The sequence below is a fragment of the Panulirus ornatus genome, chromosome 5 (genome assembly GCF_036320965.1).
Source record: "Panulirus ornatus isolate Po-2019 chromosome 5, ASM3632096v1, whole genome shotgun sequence".
NCBI lineage: Eukaryota > Metazoa > Arthropoda > Malacostraca > Decapoda > Palinuridae > Panulirus > Panulirus ornatus.
This window is the reverse complement of record NC_092228.1, coordinates 24,112,479-24,136,427: the sequence shown is the minus strand read 5'-3', so window position 1 is coordinate 24,136,427 and position 23,949 is coordinate 24,112,479. Positions and strand designations below refer to the sequence as shown.

Genomic DNA, 23,949 nt, shown 5'->3' with positions numbered 1-23,949 from the left:
AGAAAGAATGCACCCCACGTGTTCCCTGCGTGTTGTAGAAGGCGACTAAAAGGGGAGGGAGCGGGGGGCTGAAAATCCTCCCCTCTCATTATTTCTTTTTTTTTTTTTTTAATTTTCCAAAAGAAGGAACAGAGAAGGGGGCCAGGTGAGGATATTCTCTCAATGGCCCAGTCCTCATTCCTCACGTGTCGTAGAAGGCGACTAAAGGGGAAGGGAGCGGTGGACCAGAAACTCTATCATCCTTGTATCTTAACTTTCTAAAAGGGGAAACAGAAGAAGGAGTCACGCGGGGAGTGCTCATCCTCCTCGAAGGCTCAGATTGGGGTGTTTAAATGTGTGTGGATGTAACCAAGATGAGAAAAAAGGAGAGACAGGTAGTTTGTTTGAGGAAAGGAACCTGGATGTTTTGGCTCTGATTGAAACGAAGCTAAAGCGTAAAGGGGAAGAGTGGTTTGGGAATGTCTTGGGAGTAAAGTCAGGGGTTAGTGGGAGTAAAAGAACAAGGGAAGGAGCAGCACTACTCCTGAATCAGGAGTTGTGGGAGTATGTGCTAGAGTGTAAGAAAGTAAATTCTAGATTGATATGGGTAAAACTGAAAGTTGATGGAGTGAGATGGGTGATTATTGGTGCATATGCACCTGGGCATGAGAAAAAAGATCATGAGGGCAAGTGTTTTGGGAGCAGCTGAATGAGTGTGTTAATGTTTTTGTTGCACAAGACCGGGTTATAGTGATGGGTGATTTGAATGCAAAGGTGAGTAATGTGGCAGTTGAGGGAATAATTGGTATACATAGAGTGTTCAGTGTTGTAAATGGAAATGGTGAAGAGCTTGTAGATTTTTGTGCTGAAAAAGGACTGGTGATTGGGAATACCTGCTTTAAAAAGCGAGATATATATAAGTATACGTATGTAAGTAGGAGAGATGGCCAGAAAGAGTTATTTGATTACGTGTTAATTGCTAGACGAACGAAAGAGAGACTTTTGGATGTTAGTGTGCTTAGAGTTGCAACTGGAGGGATGTCTGATCATTATCTTGTGGAGGCGAAGGTGAAGATTTGTGTTGGTTTTCAGATAAGAAGACAGAATGTTGGGGTGAAGAGAGTGGTGAGAGTAAGTGAGCTTGGGAAGGAGAATTGTGTGAGGAAGTACCAGGAGAGACTGAGTACAGAATGGAAAAAGGTTAGAACAAAGTAGGTAAGGGGAGTAGGGGAGGAATGGGATGTATTTAGGGAAGCAGTGATGGCTTGCGCAAAATATGCTTGTGGCATGAAAAGCGTGGGAGGTGGGTTGATTAGAGATGCTAGTGAGCGGTGGGATGAAGAAGTAAGATTATTAGTGAAAGAGAAGAGAGAGGCATTTGGACGATTTTTGCAGGGAAAAAATGCAAATCAGTGGGAGAGGTATAGAAGAAGGAGGTAGGAGGTCAAGAGAAAGGTGCAAGAGGTGAAAAAGAGGGCAAATGAGAGTTGGGGTGAGAGAGTATCATTAGATTTCAAGGAGAATAAAAGATGTTTTGGAAGGAGGTAAATAAAGTGCGTAAGACAAGGGAGCAAATGGGAACTTCAGTGAAGGGGGCTAATGGGAAGGTGATAACAAGTAGTGGTGATGTGAGAAGGAGATGGAGTGAGTATTTTCAAGGTTTGTTGAATGTGTTTGATGATAGAGTGGCAGATATAGAGTGTTTTGGTCGAGGTCGTGTGCAAAGTGAGAGGGTTAGGGAAAATGATATGGTAAATACAGAAGAGGTAGTAAAAGCTTTACGGAAGAAGAAAGCCGGCAAGGCAGAAGGTTTGGATGGTATTGTAGTGGAATTTATTAAAAATGGGGGTGGCTGTATTGTTGACTGGTTGATAAGGTTATCTAATGTATGTATGAGTCATGGTGAGGTGCCTGAGGATTGGCGGAATGCTTGCTTAGTGCCATAGTACAAAGGCAAAGGGGATAAGAGTGAGTGCTCAAATTACAGAGGTATAAGTTTGTTGAGTATTCCTAGTAAATTATATGGGAGGGTATTGATTGAGAGGGTGAAGGCATGTATGGTTTCAGAAGTGGTAGAGGATGTGTGTATCAGGTGTTTGCTTTGAAGAATGTATGTGAGAAATACTTAGAAAAAGAAATGGATTTGTATGTAGCATTTATGGATCTGGAGATGGCATATGATAGAGTTCATAGAGATGCTCTGTGGAAGGTTTTAAGAAAATATGGTGTGGGAGGCAAGTTGTTAGAAGCAGTGAAAAGTTTTTATCGAGGATGTAAGGCATGTGTACGTGTAGGAAGAAAGGAAAGTGATTGGTTCTCAGTGAATGTAGGTTTGCGGCCGGGGTGTGTGATGTCTTCATGGTAGTTTAATTTGTTTATGGATGGGGGTGTTAGGGAGGTGAATGCAGGAGTTTTGGAAAGATGGGAAAGTATGCAGTCTGTTGTGGGTAAGAGAGCTTGGGAAGTGAGTCAGTTGTTGTTCGCTGATGATACAGCGCTGGTGGCTGATTCATGTAAGAAAAGGCAGAAGCCGGTGACTGAGTTTGATAAACTGTGTGAAAGAAGAAAGTTAAGAGTAAATGTGAATAAGTAGCAAGGTTATTAGGTACAGTAGGGTTGATGGTCAAGTTAATTGGGAGGTAAGTTTGAATGGAGAAAAACTGAAGGAAGTAAAGTGTTTTAGATATCTTGGAGTGGATCTGGCAGCGGATGGAACCATGGAAGCGGAAGTGAATCATAGGGTGGGGGAGGGGGCGAGATTTCTCGGAGCCTTGAAGAATGTTTGGAAGTCGAGAACATTATCCCGGAAAGCAAAAATGGGTATGTTTGAAGGAATAGTGGTTCTAACAATGTTGTATGGTTGCGAGGCGTGGGCTATGGATAGAGTTGTGCGCAGGAGGGTAGATATGCTGAAATGAGATGTTTGAGGACAATATGTGGTGTGAGGTGGTTTGATCTAGTAAGTAACGTAAGGGTAAGAGAGATGTGTGGAAATAAAAAGAGTGTGGTTGAGAGAGCAGAAGAGGGTGTTTTGAAATGGTTTGGTCACATGGAGAGAATGAGCGAGGAAAGATTGACCAAGGGGATATATATGTCGGAGGTAGAGGTAACGAGGAGAAGTGGGAGAACAAATTTTAGTTGGAAAGATGGAGTGAAAAAGATTTTGAGTGATTGGGGCCTGAACATGCAGGAGTGTGAAAGGCGTGATAGGAATAGAGTGAATTGGAACGATGTGGTATACCGAGGTCGACGTGCTGTCAAAGGATTGAACCCGGGCATGTGAAGTATCTGGTGTAAACCATGGAAAGTTGTGTGGGGCCTGGATGTGGAAAGGGAGCTGTGGTTTCGGGAATTATTACATGACAACTGGAGACTGAGTGTGAACGAATGGGGCCTTTGCTATCTTTTCCTAGCGCTACCTCGCACACATGAGGGGGGAGGAGGTTGTTATTCCATGTGTGGCGGGGTTGCCACGGGAACAAATAAAGGCAGACAGTATGAATTGTATACATATGTATATATGTATATGTCTGTGTGTATATATATATATGTGTATATTGAGATGGACAGGTATGTATATTTGCGTGTGTGGACGTGTCTCCCGCATTTGCGAGGTAGTGCAAGGAAACAGAAGAAAGAAATGGCCCAACCCACCCCCATACACATGTATATACACACACGTCCACACACGCAAATATACATACCTATACATCTCAATGTACACATATATATACACACACAGACACATACATATATACCCATGCACACAATTCACACTGTCTGCCTCTATTCATTCCCATCGCCACCTCGCCACACATGGAATACCATCCCCCTCCCCCCCTCAGGTGTGCGAGGTAGCGCTAGGAAAAGATAGCAAAGGCCCCATTCGTTCACACTCAGTCTCCAGCTGTCATGCAATAATGCCCGAAACCACAGCTCCCTTTCCACATCCAGGCCCCACACAACTTTCCATGGTTTACCCAAACGCTCCACATGCCCTGATTCAATCCATTGACAGCACGTCAACCCCGGTATAAAACATCGATCCAATTCACTCTATTCCTTGCCCGCCTTTCACCCTCCTGCATGTTCAGGCCCCGATCACACAAAATCTTTTTCACTCCATCTTTCCACCTCCAATTTGGTCTCCCACTTCTCCTCGTTCCCTCCACCTCCGACACATATATCCTCTTGGTCAATCTTTCCTCACTCATTCTCTCCATGTGCCCAAACCATTTCAAAACACCCTCTTCTGCTCTCTCAACCACGCTCTTTTTTTTTCCACACATCTCTCTTACCCTTACATTATTTACTCGATCAAATCACCTCACACCACACATTGTCCTCATACATCTCATTTCCAGCACATCCACCCTCCTGCGCACAACTCTATCCATAGTCCACTCCTCGCTACCATACAACATTGTTGGAACCACTATTCCTTCAAACATACCCATTTTTGTTTTCCGAGATAATGTTCTCGACTTCCACACATTCTTCAATGCTCCCAGGATTTTCGCCCCCTCCCCCACCCTATGATTCACTTCCGCTTCCATGGTTCCATCCGCTGCCAGATCCACTCCCAGATATCTAAAACACTTTACTTCCTCCAGTTTTTCTCCATTCAAACTGACCTCCCAATTGACTTGACCCTCAACCATACTGTACCTAATAACCTTGCTCTTATTCACATTTACTCTTAACTTTCTTCTTTCACACACTTTACCAAGCTCAGGCACCTGCTTCTGCAGTTTTTCACATGAATCAGCCACCAGCGCTGTATCATCAGCGAACAACAACTGACTCACTTCCCAAGCTCTCTCATCCACAACATATTTCATACTTGCCCCTCTTTCCAAAACTCTTGCATTCACATCCCTAACAACCCCATCCATAAACAAATTAAGCAACAATGGAGACATCACACACCCCTGCCGCAAACCTATATTCACTGAGAACCAATCACTTTCCTTTCTTCCTACACGTACACATGCCTTACATCCTCGATAAAAACTTTTCACTGCTTCTAACAACTTGCCTCCCACACTATATATTCTTGATACCTTCCACAGAGCATCTCTATCAACTCTATCATATGCCTTCTCCAGATCCATAAATGCTACATACAAATCCATTTGCTTTTCTAAGTATCTCTCACATTCTTAAAGCAAACACCTGATCCACACATCCTCTACCACTTCTGAAACCACACTGCTCTTCCCCAATCTGATGCTCTGTACATTCATTCACCCTCTCAATCAATACCCTCCCATACAATTTACCAGGAATACTCAACAAACTTATACCTCTGTAATTTGAGCACTCACTCTTATCCCCTTTGCCTTTGTACAATGGCACTATGCACGCATTTCGCCAATCCTCAGGCACCTAGCCATGAGTCATACATACATTAAATAACCTTACCAACCAGTCAACAATACAGTTAGTTATTGATAAATGAGTGAGGAAAGATTGACCAAGAGGATATATGTGTCAGAGGTGGACGGATCGAGGAGAAGTGGGAGACCAAATTGGAGGTGGAAATATGGAGTGAAAAAGATTTTGAGTGATCGGGGCCTGAACACGCAGGAGGGTGAAAGGCGTGCAAGGAATATAGTGAATTGGAACGATGTGGTATACCTGGGTCGACGTGCTGTCAGTCGATTGAACCAGGGCATGTGAAGTATCTGGGGTAAAGCATGGAAATTCTCTGGGTCATGGATTTGGAAAGGGATCTGTGGTGTCGCTGCATCAGACATGACTGCTAGAGACTGAGTGTGAACGAATGTGGCCTTTGTTGTCTTCCTAGCGCTACCTCGTGCAACTGCTGGGGGTTGGGGTTGTTATCTTATGTTTGGAGCGGTGGCGATGGGAATAAATAAAGGCAGACATTATGACTTATATCTATGTGTATATATGTATATGTCTGTGTGTGTATATATATGTATACGTTGAAAATATATAGGTATGTATATTTGCGTGTGTGAATGTGTATATGTATGTGGGTGGGTTGGGACATTCTTTCGTCTGTTCCTTGCGCTACCTGGCTAACGGGAAACAGCGATTAAGTAAAATAGATAAATGAATAAATATATATATATACATACATACACACACACACACATATATATATATATATATATATATATATATATATATATATATATATATATATATATATATATATATATATATATATATATATATATATATATATATATATATATATATATATATATATATATATATATATATATATAGATCCCTGGGGATAGGTTAGAAAGAATATTTCCCACGCATTCCTCATGTGTCTAAAAAGGGAAAGAGAACAAGGAGTCACGCGGGGAGTGCTCATCCTCCTCGGACGCTCAGATTGGGGGTCTAAATGTGTGTGGATGTAACCAAGATGAGAAAATAGGAGAGATAGTTAGTATGTCTGAGAAAAGGAACCTGGATGTTTTGGCTCTCAGTGAAACGAAGCTCAAAGGTAAAGGGGAAGAGTGGTTTGGGAATGTCTTGGGAGTAAAGTCAGGGGTTAGTGATAGGACAAGAGCAAGGGAAAGAGTAGCACTACTCCTGAAACAGGAATGGTGGGAGTATGTGATAAAGTGTAAGAAAGTAAAATCTAGATTGATATGGGTAAAACTGAATGTAGATGGAGAGAGATGGGTGTTTATTGGTACCTATGCACCTGGGCATGAGAAGAAAGATCATGAGAGGCAAGTGTTTTGGGAGCAGTTGAGTGAGTGTGTTAGTAGTTTTGATGCACGAGACCGGGTTATAGTGATGGGTGATTTGATTACAAAGGTGAGTAATGTGGCAGTTGAGGGAATAGTTGGTGTTCATGGGGTGTTCAGTGCAGTAAATGGAAATGGTGAAGAGCTTGTGGATTTATGTGATGAAAAAGGACTGGTGACTGGGAATACCTGGTTTCAAAAAAGAGATATCCATAAGTATACGTATGTAAGCATGAGAGATGGCCAAAGAGTACTATTGGATTAAGTGTTAATTGATAAGCGCGCGAAAGAGAGACTCTTGGATGTTAATGTGCTGAGTGGTGCAACTGGAGGGATGTCTGATCATTATCTTGTTGAGGCAAAGGTGAAGATTTGTAGAGGTTTTCAGAAAAGAAAAGAGAATGTTGGGGTGAAGAGAGTGGTGAGAGTAAGTGGGCTTAGGAAGGAGACTTGTGTGAGGAAGTACCAGGAGAGACTGATTACAGAATGGAAAACGGTGAGAACAAAGGAGGTAAGGGGAGTGGGGGAGAATCGGATGTATTTAGGGAAGAAGTGATGGCTTTCGCAAAAGATGCATGTGGCATGAGAAGCATGGGAGGTAGGCAGATTAGAAAGGGTAGTGAGTGGTGGGATGGAGAAGTAAGATTATTAGTGAAAGAGAAGAGAGAGGTGTTTGGACGATTTTTGCAAGGAAATAATGCAAATGAGTGGGAGATGCATAAAAGAAAGAGGCAGGAGGTAAAGAGAAAGGTGCAAGAGGTGAAATATAGGGCAAATGAGAGTTGGGGTGAGAGGGTATCATTAAGTTTTAGCGAGAATAAAAAGATGCTTTGGAACGAAGTAAATAAAGTGCGTAAGACAGGGGAAGAAATGGGAACATCTCTGAGGGGACTAATGAGAGGTGATAACAAGTAGTGGTGATATTAGAAGGAGATGGAGTGAGTATTTTGAAGGTTTGTTGAATGTGTTTGATGATATAGTGACAGATATAGGGTGTTTTGTTCGAGGTGGTGTGCAAAGTGAGAGGGTTGGGGAGAATGATTTGTTAAACAGAGAAGAGGTAGTAAAAGCTTTGCGGAAGGTGAAAGCCGGCAAGGTTTGGTTGGTATTGCGGTGGAATTTATTAAAAAGGGGGTGACTATGTTGTTGACTGGGTGGTAAGGTTATCTAATGTATGTATGCCTCATTGTAAGGTGCCTGAGGATTGGAGGAATTCTTGCATAGTTCGATTGTACAAAGGCAAAGGGAATAAAATTGAGTGCTCAAATTACAGAGGTATAAGTTTGTTGAGTATTTCTGGTAAATTATATGGGAGGGTATTGATTGAGAGGGTGAAGGCATGTACAGAGCATCAGATTGGGAAAGAGCAGTGTGGTGTCAGAAGTGGTAGAGGATGTGTGGATCAGGAGTTTGCTTTGAAGAATGTATGTGAGAAATACTTAGAAAAGCAAATGGATTTGTATGTAGCATTTATGGATCTGGAGAAGGCATTTGATAGAGTTGATAGAGATGCTCTGTGGAAGGTATTGAGAATATATGGTGTGGGAGGCAAGTTGTTAGAAGCAGTGAAAAGTTTTTATCAAGGATGTAAGGCATATGTCCGAGTAGGAAGAGAGGAAAGTGGGTGCTTCTCAGAGAATGTCAATTTGCCGCAGGTGTGCTGTATGTCCATGGTTGTTTAATTTGTTTATGAATGGGGTTGTTAGGGAGGTGAATGCAAGAGTTTTTGAATGAGGGGCTAGTCTGCAGTCTGTTGTGAGATCTTGGGAAGTGTTGAGAGCTTGGGAAGTTGTTGAGAGCTTGGGAAGTGAGTTAGTTGTTGTTTGCTGATTATACAGCGCTGGTGGCTGATTTGGGTGAGAAACTGTGGAAGCTGGTGAATGAGTCTGGTAAAGTGTGTGAAAGAAGAAAGCTTAGAGTAAATATGAATAAGAGCAAGGTTATTATGTACAGTAGTGTTGAAAGACAAGTCAATTGGGAGGTAAGTTTGAATGGAGAAAAACCGGAGGAAGTGAAGTGTATTAGGTATCTGGGAGTGGATCTCGCAACGGATGGAACCGTGGAAGCGGAAGTGAGTTATAAGGTGGGGGAGTAGGCGTAGTTTCTGAGAGCGTTGAAAAATGTGTGAAAGGCGTGAACGTTATCTCGGAAAGCAAAAATGGGTATGTTTGAAGGAATAGTGGTTCCAACAATGTTATATGGTTGCGAGGCGTGGGCTATAGATAGAGTTATGCGGAAGAGAGTGGATGTGTCGGAAATGATATGTTTGAGGACAATATGTGTTGTGCGGTGGGTTTGATCGAGTAAGTAATGAAAGGGCAAGGGAGATGAGTGGTAATAAAAAGAGTGTGGTTGAGAAAGCAGAAGGGAGTGTTTTGAAATGGTTTGGTCACAAGAAGAGAATGAGTGAGGAAAGATTGACAAAAAGGATATATATGTCAGAGGTGGAGGACACGAGGATAAGTGGGAGACCAAATTGGAGGTGGAAAGATGGAGTGAAAAAGATTTTGAGTGATCGGGATCTGAACATGCAGGAGGGTGAAATGCGTGCAAGGAATAGAGTGAATTGGAACAATGTGCTATACCGGGGTCGACGTGCTGTCAATGGATTGAACCAAGGCATATGAAGCGTATGGGGTAAACCATGGAAAGTTTTGTAGGGCCTGGATGTGGAAAGGGAGCTGTGGTTTCGGTGCATAATACATAACAACTAGAAATTGAGTGTGAACGAATGTGGCCTTTGTTGTCTTTTCCTAGCGATACCTCGCGCATCTGTGGGGGGAGGGTGTTGTCATTTCGTATGTGGCGGGGTGGCGACTAGAATGGATAAAGGGAGACAGTATGAATTATGAAAAGGGGTGGGAGTGGGGGGCTGGATATGCCCTTCTCCCATTTATGATTTCGAAAAGATGTGACGGAGAGGTGGGCCAAGTGAAAATATACCTTCTCAGTGTCACTGTTCTTAACGCTATTTCGCTAACGCGGGATAAGGCAAATATGTACGAAAAAAATACATTTATTTTTTTTCTATCATACTTTGTTGCTGTCTCCCGTGTTAGCTATATAGCGCAAGGAAGCAGACTAAAGATTTACCAAACCCACCCACATACACATGCATTCACATAAACGCCCACACATACACATATACATACCTATACTTTTCAACGTATATATACATATACATTCCCAGATACATACAAATATACACATATACATACCTATACTTTCCGAAGTATACATACATATATATAACCATACACATACAAATACACACATGTACATATTCCTATTTGCTACCTTCATCCATTCCTTCGCCACCCCGCGACACATGCAATGGTACACCTCTACCCCCGTGCGCCTGCGAAGTAGAGCTAGGAAAAGATAACAAAGGCCACATTCGTTAACATTCAGCTCCCTTTCCATATCCAGGCAAATCACTTTAATCAATCTCCTCACCAATGTTCGTGTCAGATGTCACACAACACAGCTTTCATGAGCAACTGCATATACTCTGGATAGAGGGACCATGTTGACTACAATTTGCTAAATGTACTATGATAATGTCTGTCTGGTTGACTGCATTTTCTTAGTGTCATATTTCCAGTCGTTACGCCATCTCACCAGATTAGTCATTGGTAAGATACTAGAGTTGGTCATTCTGCTCATTGCAGCCTTATTAGTGTGACATGAGCGTCTTCATCGCGACTGTTGGAGTGCTATAGGGTGATGATGCAGTCTCGTAGAAGCCGACCTTTTCAACAATGCAATCTTGTACTCAGTTTTTTTTTTTATAATTACGTGGTATAAGGTATGGTTTGATTTTCCCTATGTCCTGTCGGGAGAGTCTTGTTTTTATGTCCAGGATTTGCTGATGCAATCTTGGAATCTTTCAGAGAACATTTGATCATGCTTTTGATAGCCATCTGGAACAGCTGGATCTGGGTTCACTTGATTTATTGTCAATGTATGTACGTGTTCTCATCCATTTTGCTTCGGATTACGTAGGCTTAGTTTAGTCCACCTTTGTGTTCCTGGCTACTATCACTGTAGCAGTTCCCTAAGCGTCCCCTTACCAGCTTTAAGCATTTGAACTGTTTTCCTTCGTCTGTTCACCCGAAGATTGAAATGCACAAGAGATTTGTGGCTCAGAGCACTTTCTATCTAGCTTGTTTATATGGAAGTTCTTCTATTGGTTTCCCATGCATGAAATATAGTTAGTGTCAGATGGGCATGGTTATACAGTGTGAGGTCCTTTACAATGAGCCAGCATGCTGTTCCCATTTGTAAGTAGAGGCAATTAAAACCGATCGGCAACTAACAACTTTCGACAATTTGTCGCCGTGATTTCGTTGCTTTTGTACTTCTTGTTCTTTGAGTTACTTTTCCTTTGTGAGCTCACATGTTTCCTAGAGGTGTGTTACTAGATCTAGTCCGTTGTCTGGGAGGAGGGGTGTCCATTAAGCAACCAACCTTATTCATCGACCGGTAGGCTATCTATGGCGGTCAGGGCTATTCTCGCTTTAAGACATTCACCAGTGATAATGTATAGCTTCCAGCTACTACTAAACATAAGTGGGAGCGGAACTATGGTGGTTATATAGTGTTTCAGTATCTGTGTAAAGCTGTATAGATGATTACAGTTCAAATACTGTTATGTGTATTCATTTGCACCTATAAGCATCAACGCTGTTGAAACTATATTAAGTCTACTGATGCATTGCAGGGTAACTTTCAGACGTATCACGTCGCCTTGGGCTTACAGCGCCACTCTCCACTCAAAAGGAAGTTGGACCAAGTTATGAGTTGGATACAAGAAAGCGGCCTCGTCAGGAAGTTCTTTCTTAATGCTCTGCAAATGGCCGCTTCACTTGGGGTGAGATAAAGATATCCATGAAAAAAGTGGAATCACAGATTTGTAATGCTCTTAAGAATATACACATAACTACAGAAATTTTCACAGAAAATTCATGTACTGAAAAGTAACGAATATAGCTCTAAGAGTTCGTAGGATTCCTGTAGATCTTGAAACATAAGTGATCAGATTTTCTAGTTAAAAAATCAAGAAACGGCAATTTCATCTTTTTTTCATTTTCTCAGTCAATCTTGAACATGATGGTAGGGTGAATATCATTTAATTCATTAAAGAAAGTATCATTCCTGGGAAGATGGCGAGAAGGACCACATATCATCAACGTCTCTCTCTCTCTCTCTCTCTCTCTCTCTCTCTCTCTCTCTCTCTCTCTCTCTCTCTCTCTCTCTCTCTCTCTCTCTATATATATATATATATTCTCTCTCTCTCTCTATATATATCTATATATATATATATATATATATATATATATATATATATATATATATATATATATATATATATATACAGTGAATTTGAGAGTGGATTTGGCAGCGGATGGAACCATAGAAGCGGAAGTGAATCATAGGGTGGGGGAGGGGACGAAAATTTTGGGAGCATTGAAGAATGTGTGGAAGTCGAGAACATTATCTCGGAAAGGAAAAATGGGTATGTTTAAAGGAATAGTGGCTCCAACAATGTTGTATGGCTGCGAGGCGTGGGCTATGGTTAGAGTTGTGCGCAGGAGGGTGGATGTGCTGGAAATGAGATGTTTGAGGACAATATGCGGTGTGAGGTGGTTTGATCGAGTAAGTAATAATAGTGTAAGAGAGATGTGTGGTAATATAGAGAGTGTGGTTGAGAGAGCAGAAGAGGGTGTTTTGAAATGGTTTGGGCACATGGAGAGAATGAGTGAGGAAAGATTGACAAAGAGGATGTATGTGTCAGAGGTGGAAGGAACGAGAAGAAGTGGGAGACCAAATTGGAGGTGGAAAGATGGAGTGAAAAAGATTTTGAGTGGTCAGGGCCTGAATATGCAGGAGTGTGAAAGGCGTGCAAGTGAATTGGAGCGATGTGGTATACCAGAGGTCGACGTGCTGTCAGTGGATTGAACCAGGGCATGTGAATCGTCTGGGGTAAACCATGAAAAGTTCTGTGGGGCCTGGATGGGGAAAGGGAGCTGTGGTTTCGGTGCATTATTACATGACAACTAGAGACTGAGTGTGAACGAATGGGGCCTTCGTTGTCTGCCTAGAGCTACCTCGCGCACATGAGGGGGGAGGGGGTTGTTATCTTATATGTGGCAGGGTGGTGATGGGAATGAATAAAGGCAGACAGTATGTACATATATACATGTGTATATATGTATATGTCTGAGTGTGTACATATATGTATATATTGAGATGTATAGGTAAGTCTATTTGCGTGTTTGGACGTATAAGAATCTACATGTGTATATGGGTGGGTTGGGATATTCTTTCTATTCTTTCGTCTGTTTCCTTGCGCTACCTCGCTAACGGGTGAGAGAGCGACAAAGCAAAATGATGTTAAAAAAATATATATATATATATATATATATATATATATATATATATATATATATATATATATATATATATATATATATATATATATATATATATATATGTATATATATATATATATATATATATATATATATATATATATATATATATATATATATATATATATATATATATATCTATATATATATATATATATATATATATATATATATATATATATATATTGGTTCTCAGTGAATGTAGGTTTGCGGCAGGGGTGTGTGATGTCTCCATGGTTGTTTAATTTGTTTATGGATGGGGTTGTTAGGGAGGTAAATGCAAGAGTCCTGGAAAGAGGGGCAAGTATGAAGTCTGTTGGGGATGAGAGAGCTTGGGAAGTGAGTCAGTTGTTGTTCGCTGATGATACAGCGCTGGTGGCTGATTCATGTGAGAAACTGCAGAAGCTGGTGACTGAGTTTGGTAAAGTGTGTGGAAGAAGAAAGTTAAGAGTAAATGTGAATAAGAGCAAGGTTATTAGGTACAGTAGGGGTGAGGGTCAAGTCAATTGGGAGGTGAGTTTGAATGGAGAAAAACTGGAGGAAGTGAAGTGTTTTAGATATCTGGGAGTGGATCTGTCAGCGGATGGAACCATGGAAGCGGAAGTGGATCATAGGGTGGGGGAGGGGGCGAAAATTTTGGGAGCCTTGAAAAATGTGTGGAAGTCGAGAACATTATCTCGGAAAGCAAAAATGGGTATGTTTGAAGGAATAGTGGTACCAACAATGTTGTATGGTTGCGAGGCGTGGGCTATGGATAGAGATGTGCGCAGGAGGATGGATGTGCTGGAAATGAGATGTTTGAGGAAAATGTGTGGTGTGAGGTGGTTTGATCGAGTAAGTAACGTAAGGGTAAGAGAGATGTGTGGAAATAAAAAGAGCGTGGTTGAGAGAGCAGAAGAGGGTGTTTTGAAATGGTTTGGGCACATGGAGAGAATGAGTGAGGAAAGATTGACCAAGAGGATATATGTGTCGGAGGTGGAGGGAACGAGGAGAAGAGGGAGACCAAATTGGAGGTGGAAAGATGGAGTGAAAAAGATTTTGTGTGATCGGGGCCTGAACATGCAGGAGGGTGAAAGGAGGGCAAGGAATAGAGTGAATTGGAGCGATGTGGTATACAGGGGTTGACGTGCTGTCAGTGGATTGAATCAAGGCATGTGAAGCGTCTGGGGTAAACCATGGAAAGCTGTGTAGGTATGTATATTTGCGTGTGTGGACGTGTGTATGTACATGTGTATGGGGGGGGGGTTGGGCCATTTCTTTCGTCTGTTTCCTTGCGCTACCTCGCAAACGCGGGAGACAGCGACAAAGTATAAAAAAAAAAAAATATATATATATATATATATATATATATATATATATATATATATATATATATATATATATATATATATATATATATATAAATATATATATATATATAAATACATATATATATATATATATATATATATATATATATATATATATATATATATATATATATATATATATATATATATATATATATATATATATATATATATATATATATATTCATTTTTTTTTTCTTTTTTTTTTTTTTTGCTTTTTCGCTGTCTCCCGCGTTTGCGAGGTAGCGCAAGGAAACAGACGAAAGAAATGGCCCAACCCACCCCCATACACATGCCTTGATTCAATCCACTTACAGCACGTCAACCCCGGTATACCACATCGCTCCAATTCACTCTATTCTTTGCCCTCCTTTCACCCTCCTGCATGTTCAGGCCCCGATCACACAAAATCATTTTCACTCCATCTTTCCACCTCCAATTTGGTCTCCCTCTTCTCCTCGTTCCCTCCACCTCCGACACATATATCCTCTTGGTCAATCTTTCCTCACTCATTCTCTCCATGTGACCAAACCATTTCAAAACACCCTCTTCTGCTCTCTCAACCACACTCTTTTTATTTCCACACATCTCTCTTACCCTTACGTTACTTACTCGATCAAACCACCTCACACCACACATTGTCCTCAAACATCTCATTTCCAGCACATCCATCCTCCTGCGCACAACTCTATCCATAGTCCACGCCTCGCAACCATACAACATTGTTGGAACCACTATTCCTTCAAACATACCCATTTTTGCTTTCCGAGATAATGTTCTCGACTTCCACACATTCTTCAAGGCTCCCAGAATTTTCGCCCCCTCCCCCACCCTATGATCCACTTCCGCTTCCATGGTTCCATCCGCTGCCAGATCCACTCCCAGATATCTAAAACACTTCACTTCCTCCAGTTTTTCTCCATTCAAACTCACCTCCCAATTGAATTGACCCTCAACCCCACTGTACCTAATAACCTTGCTCTTATTCACATTGACTCTTAACTTTCTTCTTTCACACACTTTACCAAACTCAGTCACCAGCTTCTGCAGTTTCTCACATGAATCAGCCACCAGCGCTGTATCATCAGCGAACAACAACTGACTCACTTCCCAAGCTCTCTCATCCCCAACAGACTTCATACTTGCCCCTCTTTCCAAAACTCTTGCATTCACCTCCCTAACAACCCCATCCATAAACAAATTAAACAACCATGGAGACATCACACACCCCTGCCGCAAACCTACATTCACTGAGAACCAATCACTTTCCTCTCTTCCTACACGTACACATGCCTTACATCCTCGATGAAAACTTTTCACTGCTTCTAACAACTTGCCTCGTACACCATATATTCTTAATACCTTCCACAGAGCATCTCTATCAACTCTATCATATGCCTTCTCCAGATCCATAAATGCTACATACAAATCCATTTGCTTTTCTAAATATTTCTCACATACATTCTTCAAAGCAAACACCTGATCCACACATCCTCTACCACTTCTGAAAACACACTGCTCTTCCCCAATCTGATGCTCTGTATATGCCTTCACCCTCTCAATCAATACCCTCCCATATAATTTGCCAGGAATACTCAACAAACTTATACCTCTGTAATTTGAGCACTCACTCTTATCCCCTTTGCCTTTGTACAATGGCACTATGCACGCATTCCGCCAATCCTCAGGCACCTCACCATGAGTCATACATACATTAAATAACCTTACCAACCAGTCAACAATACAGTCACCCCCTTTTTTAATAAATTCCACTGCAATACCATCCAAACCTGCTGCCTTGCCGGCTTTCATCTTCCGCAAACCTTTTACTACCTCTTCTCTGTTTACCAAATCATTTTCCCTAACCCTCGCACTTTGCACACCACCTCGACCAAAACACCTTATATCTGCCACTCTATCATCAAACACATTCAACAAACCTTCAAAATACTCACTCCATCTCCTTCTCACATCACCACTACTTGTTATCACCTCCCCATTTGCGCCCTTCACTGAAGTTCCCATTTGCTCCCTTGTCTTACGCACTTTATTTACCTCCTTCCAGGACATCTTTTTATTCTCCCTAAAATTTAATGATACTCTCTCACACCAACTCTCATTTGCCCATTTTTTCACCTCTTGCACCTTTCTCTTGACCTCCTGTCTCTTTCTTTTATATGTCTCCCACTCAATTGCATTTTTTCCCTGCAAAAATCGTCCAAATGCCTCTCTCTTCTCTTTCACTAATACTCTTACTTCTTCATCCCACCACTCACTACCCTTTCTAATCAACCCACCTTCCACTCTTCTCATACCACAAGCATCTTTTGCGCAATCCATCACTGATTCCCTAAATACATCCCATTCCTCCCCCACTCCCCTTACTTCCATTATTCTCACCTTTTTCCATTCTGTACTCAGTCTCTCCTGGTACTTCCTCACACAAGTCTCCTTCCCAAGCTCACTTACTCTCACCACCCTCTTCACCCCAACATTCACTCTTCTTTTCTGAAAACCCATACAAATCTTCACCCTAGCCTTCACAAGATAATGATCAGACATCCCTCCAGTTGCACCTCTCAGCACATTAACATCCAAAAGTCTCTCTTTCGCGCGCCTGTCAATTAACACGTAATCCAATAACGCTCTCTGGCCATCTCTCCTACTTACATACTTATACTTATGTATATATCGCTTTTTAAACCAGGTATTCCCAATCACCAGTGCTTTTTCAGCACATAAATCTACATGCTCTTCACCATTTCCATTTACAACACTGAACACCCCAATATACCAACTATTCCCTCAACTGCCACATTACTCACCTTTGCATTGAAATCACCCATCACTATAACACGGTCTCGTGCATCAAAACCACTAACACACTCATTCAGCTGCTCCCAAAACACTTGCCTCTAATGATCTTTCTTCTCATGCCCAGGTGCATATGCACAAATAATCACCCATCTCTCTCCATCAACTTTCAGTTTTACCCATATTAATCGAGAATTTACTTTCTTACATTCTATCACATACTCCCACAACTCCTGTTTCAGGAGTACTGCTACTCCTTCCCTTGCTCTTGTCCTCTCACTAACCCCTGACTTTACTCCCCAGACATTCCCAAACCACTCTTCCCCTTTACCCTTGAGCTTCGTTTCACTCAGAGCCAAAACATCCAGGTTCCTTTCCTCAAACATACTACCTATCTCTCCCTTTTAACATCTTGGTTACATCCACACACATTTAGACACCCCACTCTGAGCCTTCGAGGAGTATGAGCACTCCCCGCGTGACTCCTTCTTCTGTTTCCCATTTTAGAAAGTTAAAAAATACAAGGAGGTGAGGATTTCTGTCCCCGTGCTCCCGTCCCCTCTAGTCGCCTTCTACGACACGCGAGGAATGCGTGGGAAGTATTCTTTCACCCCCTATACCCATATATATATATATATATATATATATATATATATATATTTTTTTTTTTTTCTTTTTATTATACTTTGTCGCTGTCTCCCGCGTTTGCGAGGTAGCGCAAGGAAACAGACGAAAGAAATAGCCCAACCCTCCCCCCATACACATGTATATACATACGTCCACACATGCAAATATACATACCTACACAGCTTTCCATGGTTTACCCCAGACGCATCACATGCCTTGATTCAATCCACTGACAGCACGTCAACCCCGGTATACCACCTCGCTCCAATTCACTCTATTCCTTGCACTCCTTTCACCCTCCTGCATGTTCAGATCCCGATCACACAAAATCTTTTTCACTCCATCTTTCCACCTCCAATTTGGTCTCCCTCTTCTCCTCGTTCCCTCCACCTCCGACACATATATCCTCTTGGTCAAACTTTCTTCACTCATTCTCTCCATGTGCCCAAACCACTTCAAAACACCGTCTTCTGCTCTCTCAACCACGCTCTTCTTATTTCCACACATCTCTCTTACCCTTACTTTACTCACTCGATCAAACCACCTCACACCACACATTGTCCTCAAACATCTCATTTCCAGCACATCCATCCTCCTGCGCACAACTCTATCCATAGCCCACGCCTCGTAACCATACAACATTGTTGGAGCCACTATTCCTTCAAACATACCCATTTTTGCTTTCCGAGATAATGTTCTCGACTTCCACACATTTTTCAAGGCCCCCAGAATTTTCGCCCCCTCCCCCACCCTATGATCCACTTCCGCTTCCATGTTTCCATCCGCTGCCAGATCCACTCCCAGATATCTAAAACACTTCACTTCCTCCAGTTTTTCTCCATTCAAACTCACCTCTCAATTGACTTGACCCTCAACCCTACTGTACCTAATAACCTTGCTCTTATTCACATTTACTCTTAACTTTCTTCTTCCACACACTTTACCAAACTCAGTCACCAGCTTCTGCAGTTACTCAAATGAATCAGCCACCAGCGCTGTATCATCAGCGAACAACAACTGACTCACTTCCAAAGCTCTCTCATCCCCAACAGACTTCATTCTTGCCCCTATATATATATATATATATATATATATATATATATATACATATATATATATATATATATATATATATATATATATATATATATATATATATATATATATATATATATATATATATATATATATATATATATATATATATATATATATATATATATATATATATATATATATATATGTATCTTCCGCAAAGCTTTTACTACCTCTTCTCTGTTTACCAAATCATTTTCCCTAACCCTCTCACTTTGCACACCACCTCGACCAAAACACCCTATAACTGCCATTCTATCATCCAACACATTCAACAAACCTTCAAAATACTCACTCCATCTCCTTCTCACATCACCACTACTTGTTATCACCTCCCCATTTGCACCCTTCACTGAAGTTCCCATTTGCTCCCTTGTCTTACGCACTTTATTTACCTCCTTCCAGAACACCTTTTTATTCTCCCTAAAATTTGATGATACTCTCTCACACCAACTCTCATTTGCCCTTTTTTCACCTCTTGCACCTTTCTCTTGACCTCCTGTCTCTTTCTTTTATATATCTCCCACTCAATTGCATTTTTTCCCTGCAAAAATCGTCCAAATGCCTTTCTCTTCTCTTTCACTAATACTCTTACTTCTTCATCCCACCACTCACTACCCTTTCTAATCAACCCACCTCCCACTCTTCTCATGCCACAAGCATCTTTTGCGCAATCCATCACTGATTCCCAAAATACATCCCATTCCTCCCCCACTCCCCTTACTTCCATTGTTCTCACCTTTTTCCATTCTGTACTCAGTCTCTCCTGGTACTTCCTCACACAAGTCTCCTTCCCAAGCTCACTTACTCTCACCACCCTCTTCACCCCAACATTCACTCTTCTTTTCTGAAAACCCATACAAATCTTCACCTTAGCCTCCACAAGATAATGATCAGACATCCCTCCAGTTGCACCTCTCAGCACATTAACATCCAAAAGTCTCTCTTTCGCGCGCCTGTCAATTAACACGTAATCCAATAACGCTCTCTGGCCATCTCTCCTACTTACATAAGTATACTTATGTATATCTAGCTTTTTAAACCAGGTATTCCCAATCATCAGTGCTTTTTCAGCACATAAATCTACAAGCTCTTCACCATTTCCATTTACAACACTGAACACCCCATGTATACCAATTATTCCCTCACCTGCCACATTACTCACCTTTGCATTCAAATCACCCAACACTATAACCCGGTCTCGTTCATCAAAACCACTAACACACTCACTCAGCTGCTCCCAAAACACTTGCCTCTCATGATCTTTCTTCTCATGCCCAGGTGCATATGCACCAATAATCACCCATCTCTCTCCATGAACTTTCAGTTTTACCCATATTAATCGAGAATTTACTTTATTACTTTCTATCACATACTTCCACAACTCCTGTTTCAGGAGTACTGCTACTCCTTCCCTTGCTCTTGTTCTCTCACTAACACCTGACTTTACTCCCAGGCAGCAGGTTTGGATGGTATTGCAGTAGAATTTATTAAAAAAGAGGGTGACTGTATTGTTGACTGGTTGGTAAGGTTATTTAATGTATGTATGACTCATGGTGAGGTGCCTGAGGATTGGCGGAATGCGTGCATAGTGCCATTGTACAAAGGCAAAGGGGATAAGAGTGAGTGCTCAAATTACAGAGGTATAAGTTTGTTGAGTATTCCTGGTAAATTATATGGGAGGGTATTGATTGAGAGGGTGAAGGCATGTACAGAGCATCAGATTGGGGAAGAGCAGTGTGGTTCCAGAAGTGGTAGAGGATGTGTGGATCACGTGTTTGCTCTGAAGAATGTATGTGAGAAATACTTAGAAAATCAAATGGATTTGTATGTAGCATTTATGGATCTGGAGAAGGCATATGATAGAGTTGATAGAGATGCTCTGTGGAAGGTATTAAGAATATATGGTGTGGGAGGCAAGTTGTTAGAAGCAGTGAAAAGTTTTTATCGAGGATGTAAGGCATGTGTACGTGTAGGAAGAGAGGAAAGTGATTGGTTCTCAGTGAATGTAGGCTTGCGGCAGGGGTGTGTGATGTCTCCATGGTTGTTTAATTTGTTTATGGATGGGGTTGTTAGGGAGGTGAATGCAAGAGTTTTGGAAAGAGGGGCAAGTATGAAGTCTGTTGGAGATGAGAGAGCTTGGGAAGTGAGTCAGTTGTTGTTCGCTGATGATACAGCGCTGGTGGCTGATTCATGTGAGAAACTGCAGAAGCTGGTGACTGAGTTTGGTAAAGTGTGTGAAAGAAGAAAGTTAAGAGTAAATGTGAATAAGAGCAAGGTTATTAGGTACAGTAGGGTTGAGGGTGAAGTCAATTGGGAGTTGAGTTTGAATGGAGAAAAGCTGGAGGAAGTGAAGTGTTTTAGATATATGGAAGTGGATCTGGCAGCGGATGTAACCATGGAAGCGGAAGTGGATCATAGGGTGGGGGAGGGGGCGAAAATTCTGGGAGCCTTGAAGAATGTGTGGAAGTCGAGAACATTATCTCGGAAAGCAAAAATGGGTATGTTTGAAGGAATAGTGGTTCCAACAATGTTATATGGTTGCGAGGCGTGGGCTATGGATAAAGTTGTGCGCAGGAGGATGGATGTGCTGGAAATTAGATGTTTGAGGACAATGTGTGGTGTGAGGTGGTTTGATCGAGTAAGTAACGTAAGGGTAAGAGAGATGTGTGGAAATAAAAAGACCGTGGTTGAGAGAGCAGAAGAGGGTGTTTTGAAATGGTTTGGGCACATGGAGAGAATGAGTGAGGAAAGATTGACCAAGAGGATATATGTGTCGGAGGTGGAGGGAACGAGGAGAAGAGGGAGACCAAATTGGAGGTGGAAAGATGGAGTGAAAGAGATTTTGTGTGATCGGGGCCTGAACATGCAGGAGGGTGAAAGGAGGGCAAGGAATAGAGTGAATTGGAGCGAGGTGGTATACCGGGGTTGATGTGCTGTCAGTGGATTGAATCAAGGCATGTGAAGCGTCTGGGGTAAACCATGGAAAGCTGTGTAGGTATGTATATTTGCGTGTGTCGACGTATGTAAATACATGTGTATGGGGGGGGCCATTTCTTTCGTCTGTTTCCTTGCGCTACCTCGCAAACGCGGGGGACAGCGACAAAGCAAAAAAAAAAAAAAATATATGTATACTCTAGGTATGTATGGTGCTTCACATGTCACAACAAATATTGTAGAGATTTCCATATTAGGTAATGGTTCTGGTGTGTTACCTAATTGATATATAACGGTCAAATCGATATACTTGTGGATAAGAAAATCCTGAACTTTTTAGGTGTTCATTTGGATAGAACTTGTCTATGATTTATCTAATATGATGGTTTTGTAACCCTAAGTTTTCATCCTTATTCATCCGTACTTTCTTTTTCAAATGAATTAAACCTTTGCTTCAGCAATCATGTCACGTATATTACATGAATGTTCTGGTCCTTTCTCATTTGGACCAGGGAGGAAATCACAATATGTACGTTTGGTTACACTCTGAGTTATGCTGATGATTACCGAAAAGAATATGGGAAACATAATGCAATCGTGTTCCTCTACTTTCTAAGGATGACAGTGGTGAAGACGACATCGAAGCCAGTGGCCAGATGGACGAGGCTGCAGTGGACGGCGTTATTCCCCTCAGCATAAACCACATGCAGGGTCTTTTCCTGATCACTGGCTTTGGCTGGCTCTGCTCTATCCTCACCTTTATACTGGAGAAAACGATTTTGTCAGATTTGTTATGAGTGACACAGTAGCACTGGCATGAGTCTGGTTAACTGAAAGTGCTAAAAAAAATCAATCTCCTGGAGTTTTTGTGGAAAACAGGCACAACCATCATTGTTTTCCTTATCATATTTTGTACCTAAAAGTTCACAGCAGAATAAGATTGACAGCTATTGCTTATTGACTTAACACTTTTACTCTTTGCTCAATATTTCGTGATCAGCTGATCCCTTCTTTTCTTTTCTTACACCTCCAATGTACTCTCTTTCTAAACACAGGCCTCTTCACATTTTTGCTATTTGCGAACCATATTTTCGAGCTACCAAACTCGAGGTCATGCCCACATATGTCATCTTTCTCATATGTTCACTCATGAGACTATTATTCCCATTGTCCACAAAGCCAGAGTTACATATATTCTTCCTTAATTCATGTGGTCATTGCATTTTACCTTAGTTTGTTTTGTTTTCATATGATCCGTCATGCACTGCTGAAACGTGTAAAGAAATAATCTAAGACATTTTCACATTGGAATTTTTCAACATTTTCTCTTGTGCATTTGTGCCCGAAAAAAAGAATAAGTATGATAGAATATCTAACACTGATAGAATCATTTTTTTCTCAACATAAACTACGACTAGATGCAAACACAGATGGCATATTTTATTACAAGAATCTTTTGAAAAACTCTAGGGTGTGTTGACGCGTCTAGGCTGCTCTACTCTCAGTAGCGTGAAAGGGGATGGACTATTTTAGAGTGTGAATCTATCTGACGAGACTGTTCTGTTTCGTCAACTGACAGTGATAGCTTCGCCATAAGATTTTACTTTGCGTTGTAGCCTCGTGGCAAAGGAGCTAGTCTCAAGGTTACTCCGGTCTCGAGCCGGTCTCCCATTTCTCCTTGTTCCCTTCACTTCTGGCATATATATCCTCTTCGTCAACCTCTTAGCACTCATTCTCTGCGTATGTCCAAACTATTTGAGCACACCCATTTCAGCTCTCAACCATACTCTTGTTCTGACCACACCTCTCTCCTGCCCTTTTACTTGATCGGACCACTTGAGCTTAACGTTTTGTCCTCAAAAATACGTATCACTTCCAATACGTCAACCGCTGCACACTTATAACTCGCATCCAAGATAGTGGCCTTTCTCTCCACATATTCCTCGCTGCTCCCAGTGAATCATATCAGTGTACAAA

The 23,949-nt window shown here is 41.5% G+C and overlaps 1 protein-coding gene across 1 annotated transcript in view; it reads left to right on the top strand.

The window, feature by feature from the left end:
- The window catches only part of LOC139748790 (ionotropic receptor 21a-like), a 42,887-nt gene extending 19,776 nt beyond the window's left edge, over window positions 1–23,111 (top strand). Inside the window, exons 4-5 of the mRNA XM_071662224.1 lie at window positions 11,440–11,589; window positions 22,590–23,111. Of these exons, the coding sequence (XP_071518325.1) occupies window positions 11,440–11,589; window positions 22,590–22,769 (330 nt within the window). The 3' untranslated portion in view covers window positions 22,770–23,111. The remainder of the gene's footprint in view (window positions 1–11,439; window positions 11,590–22,589) is intronic.
- Window positions 23,112–23,949: the final 838 nt, after the last annotated feature.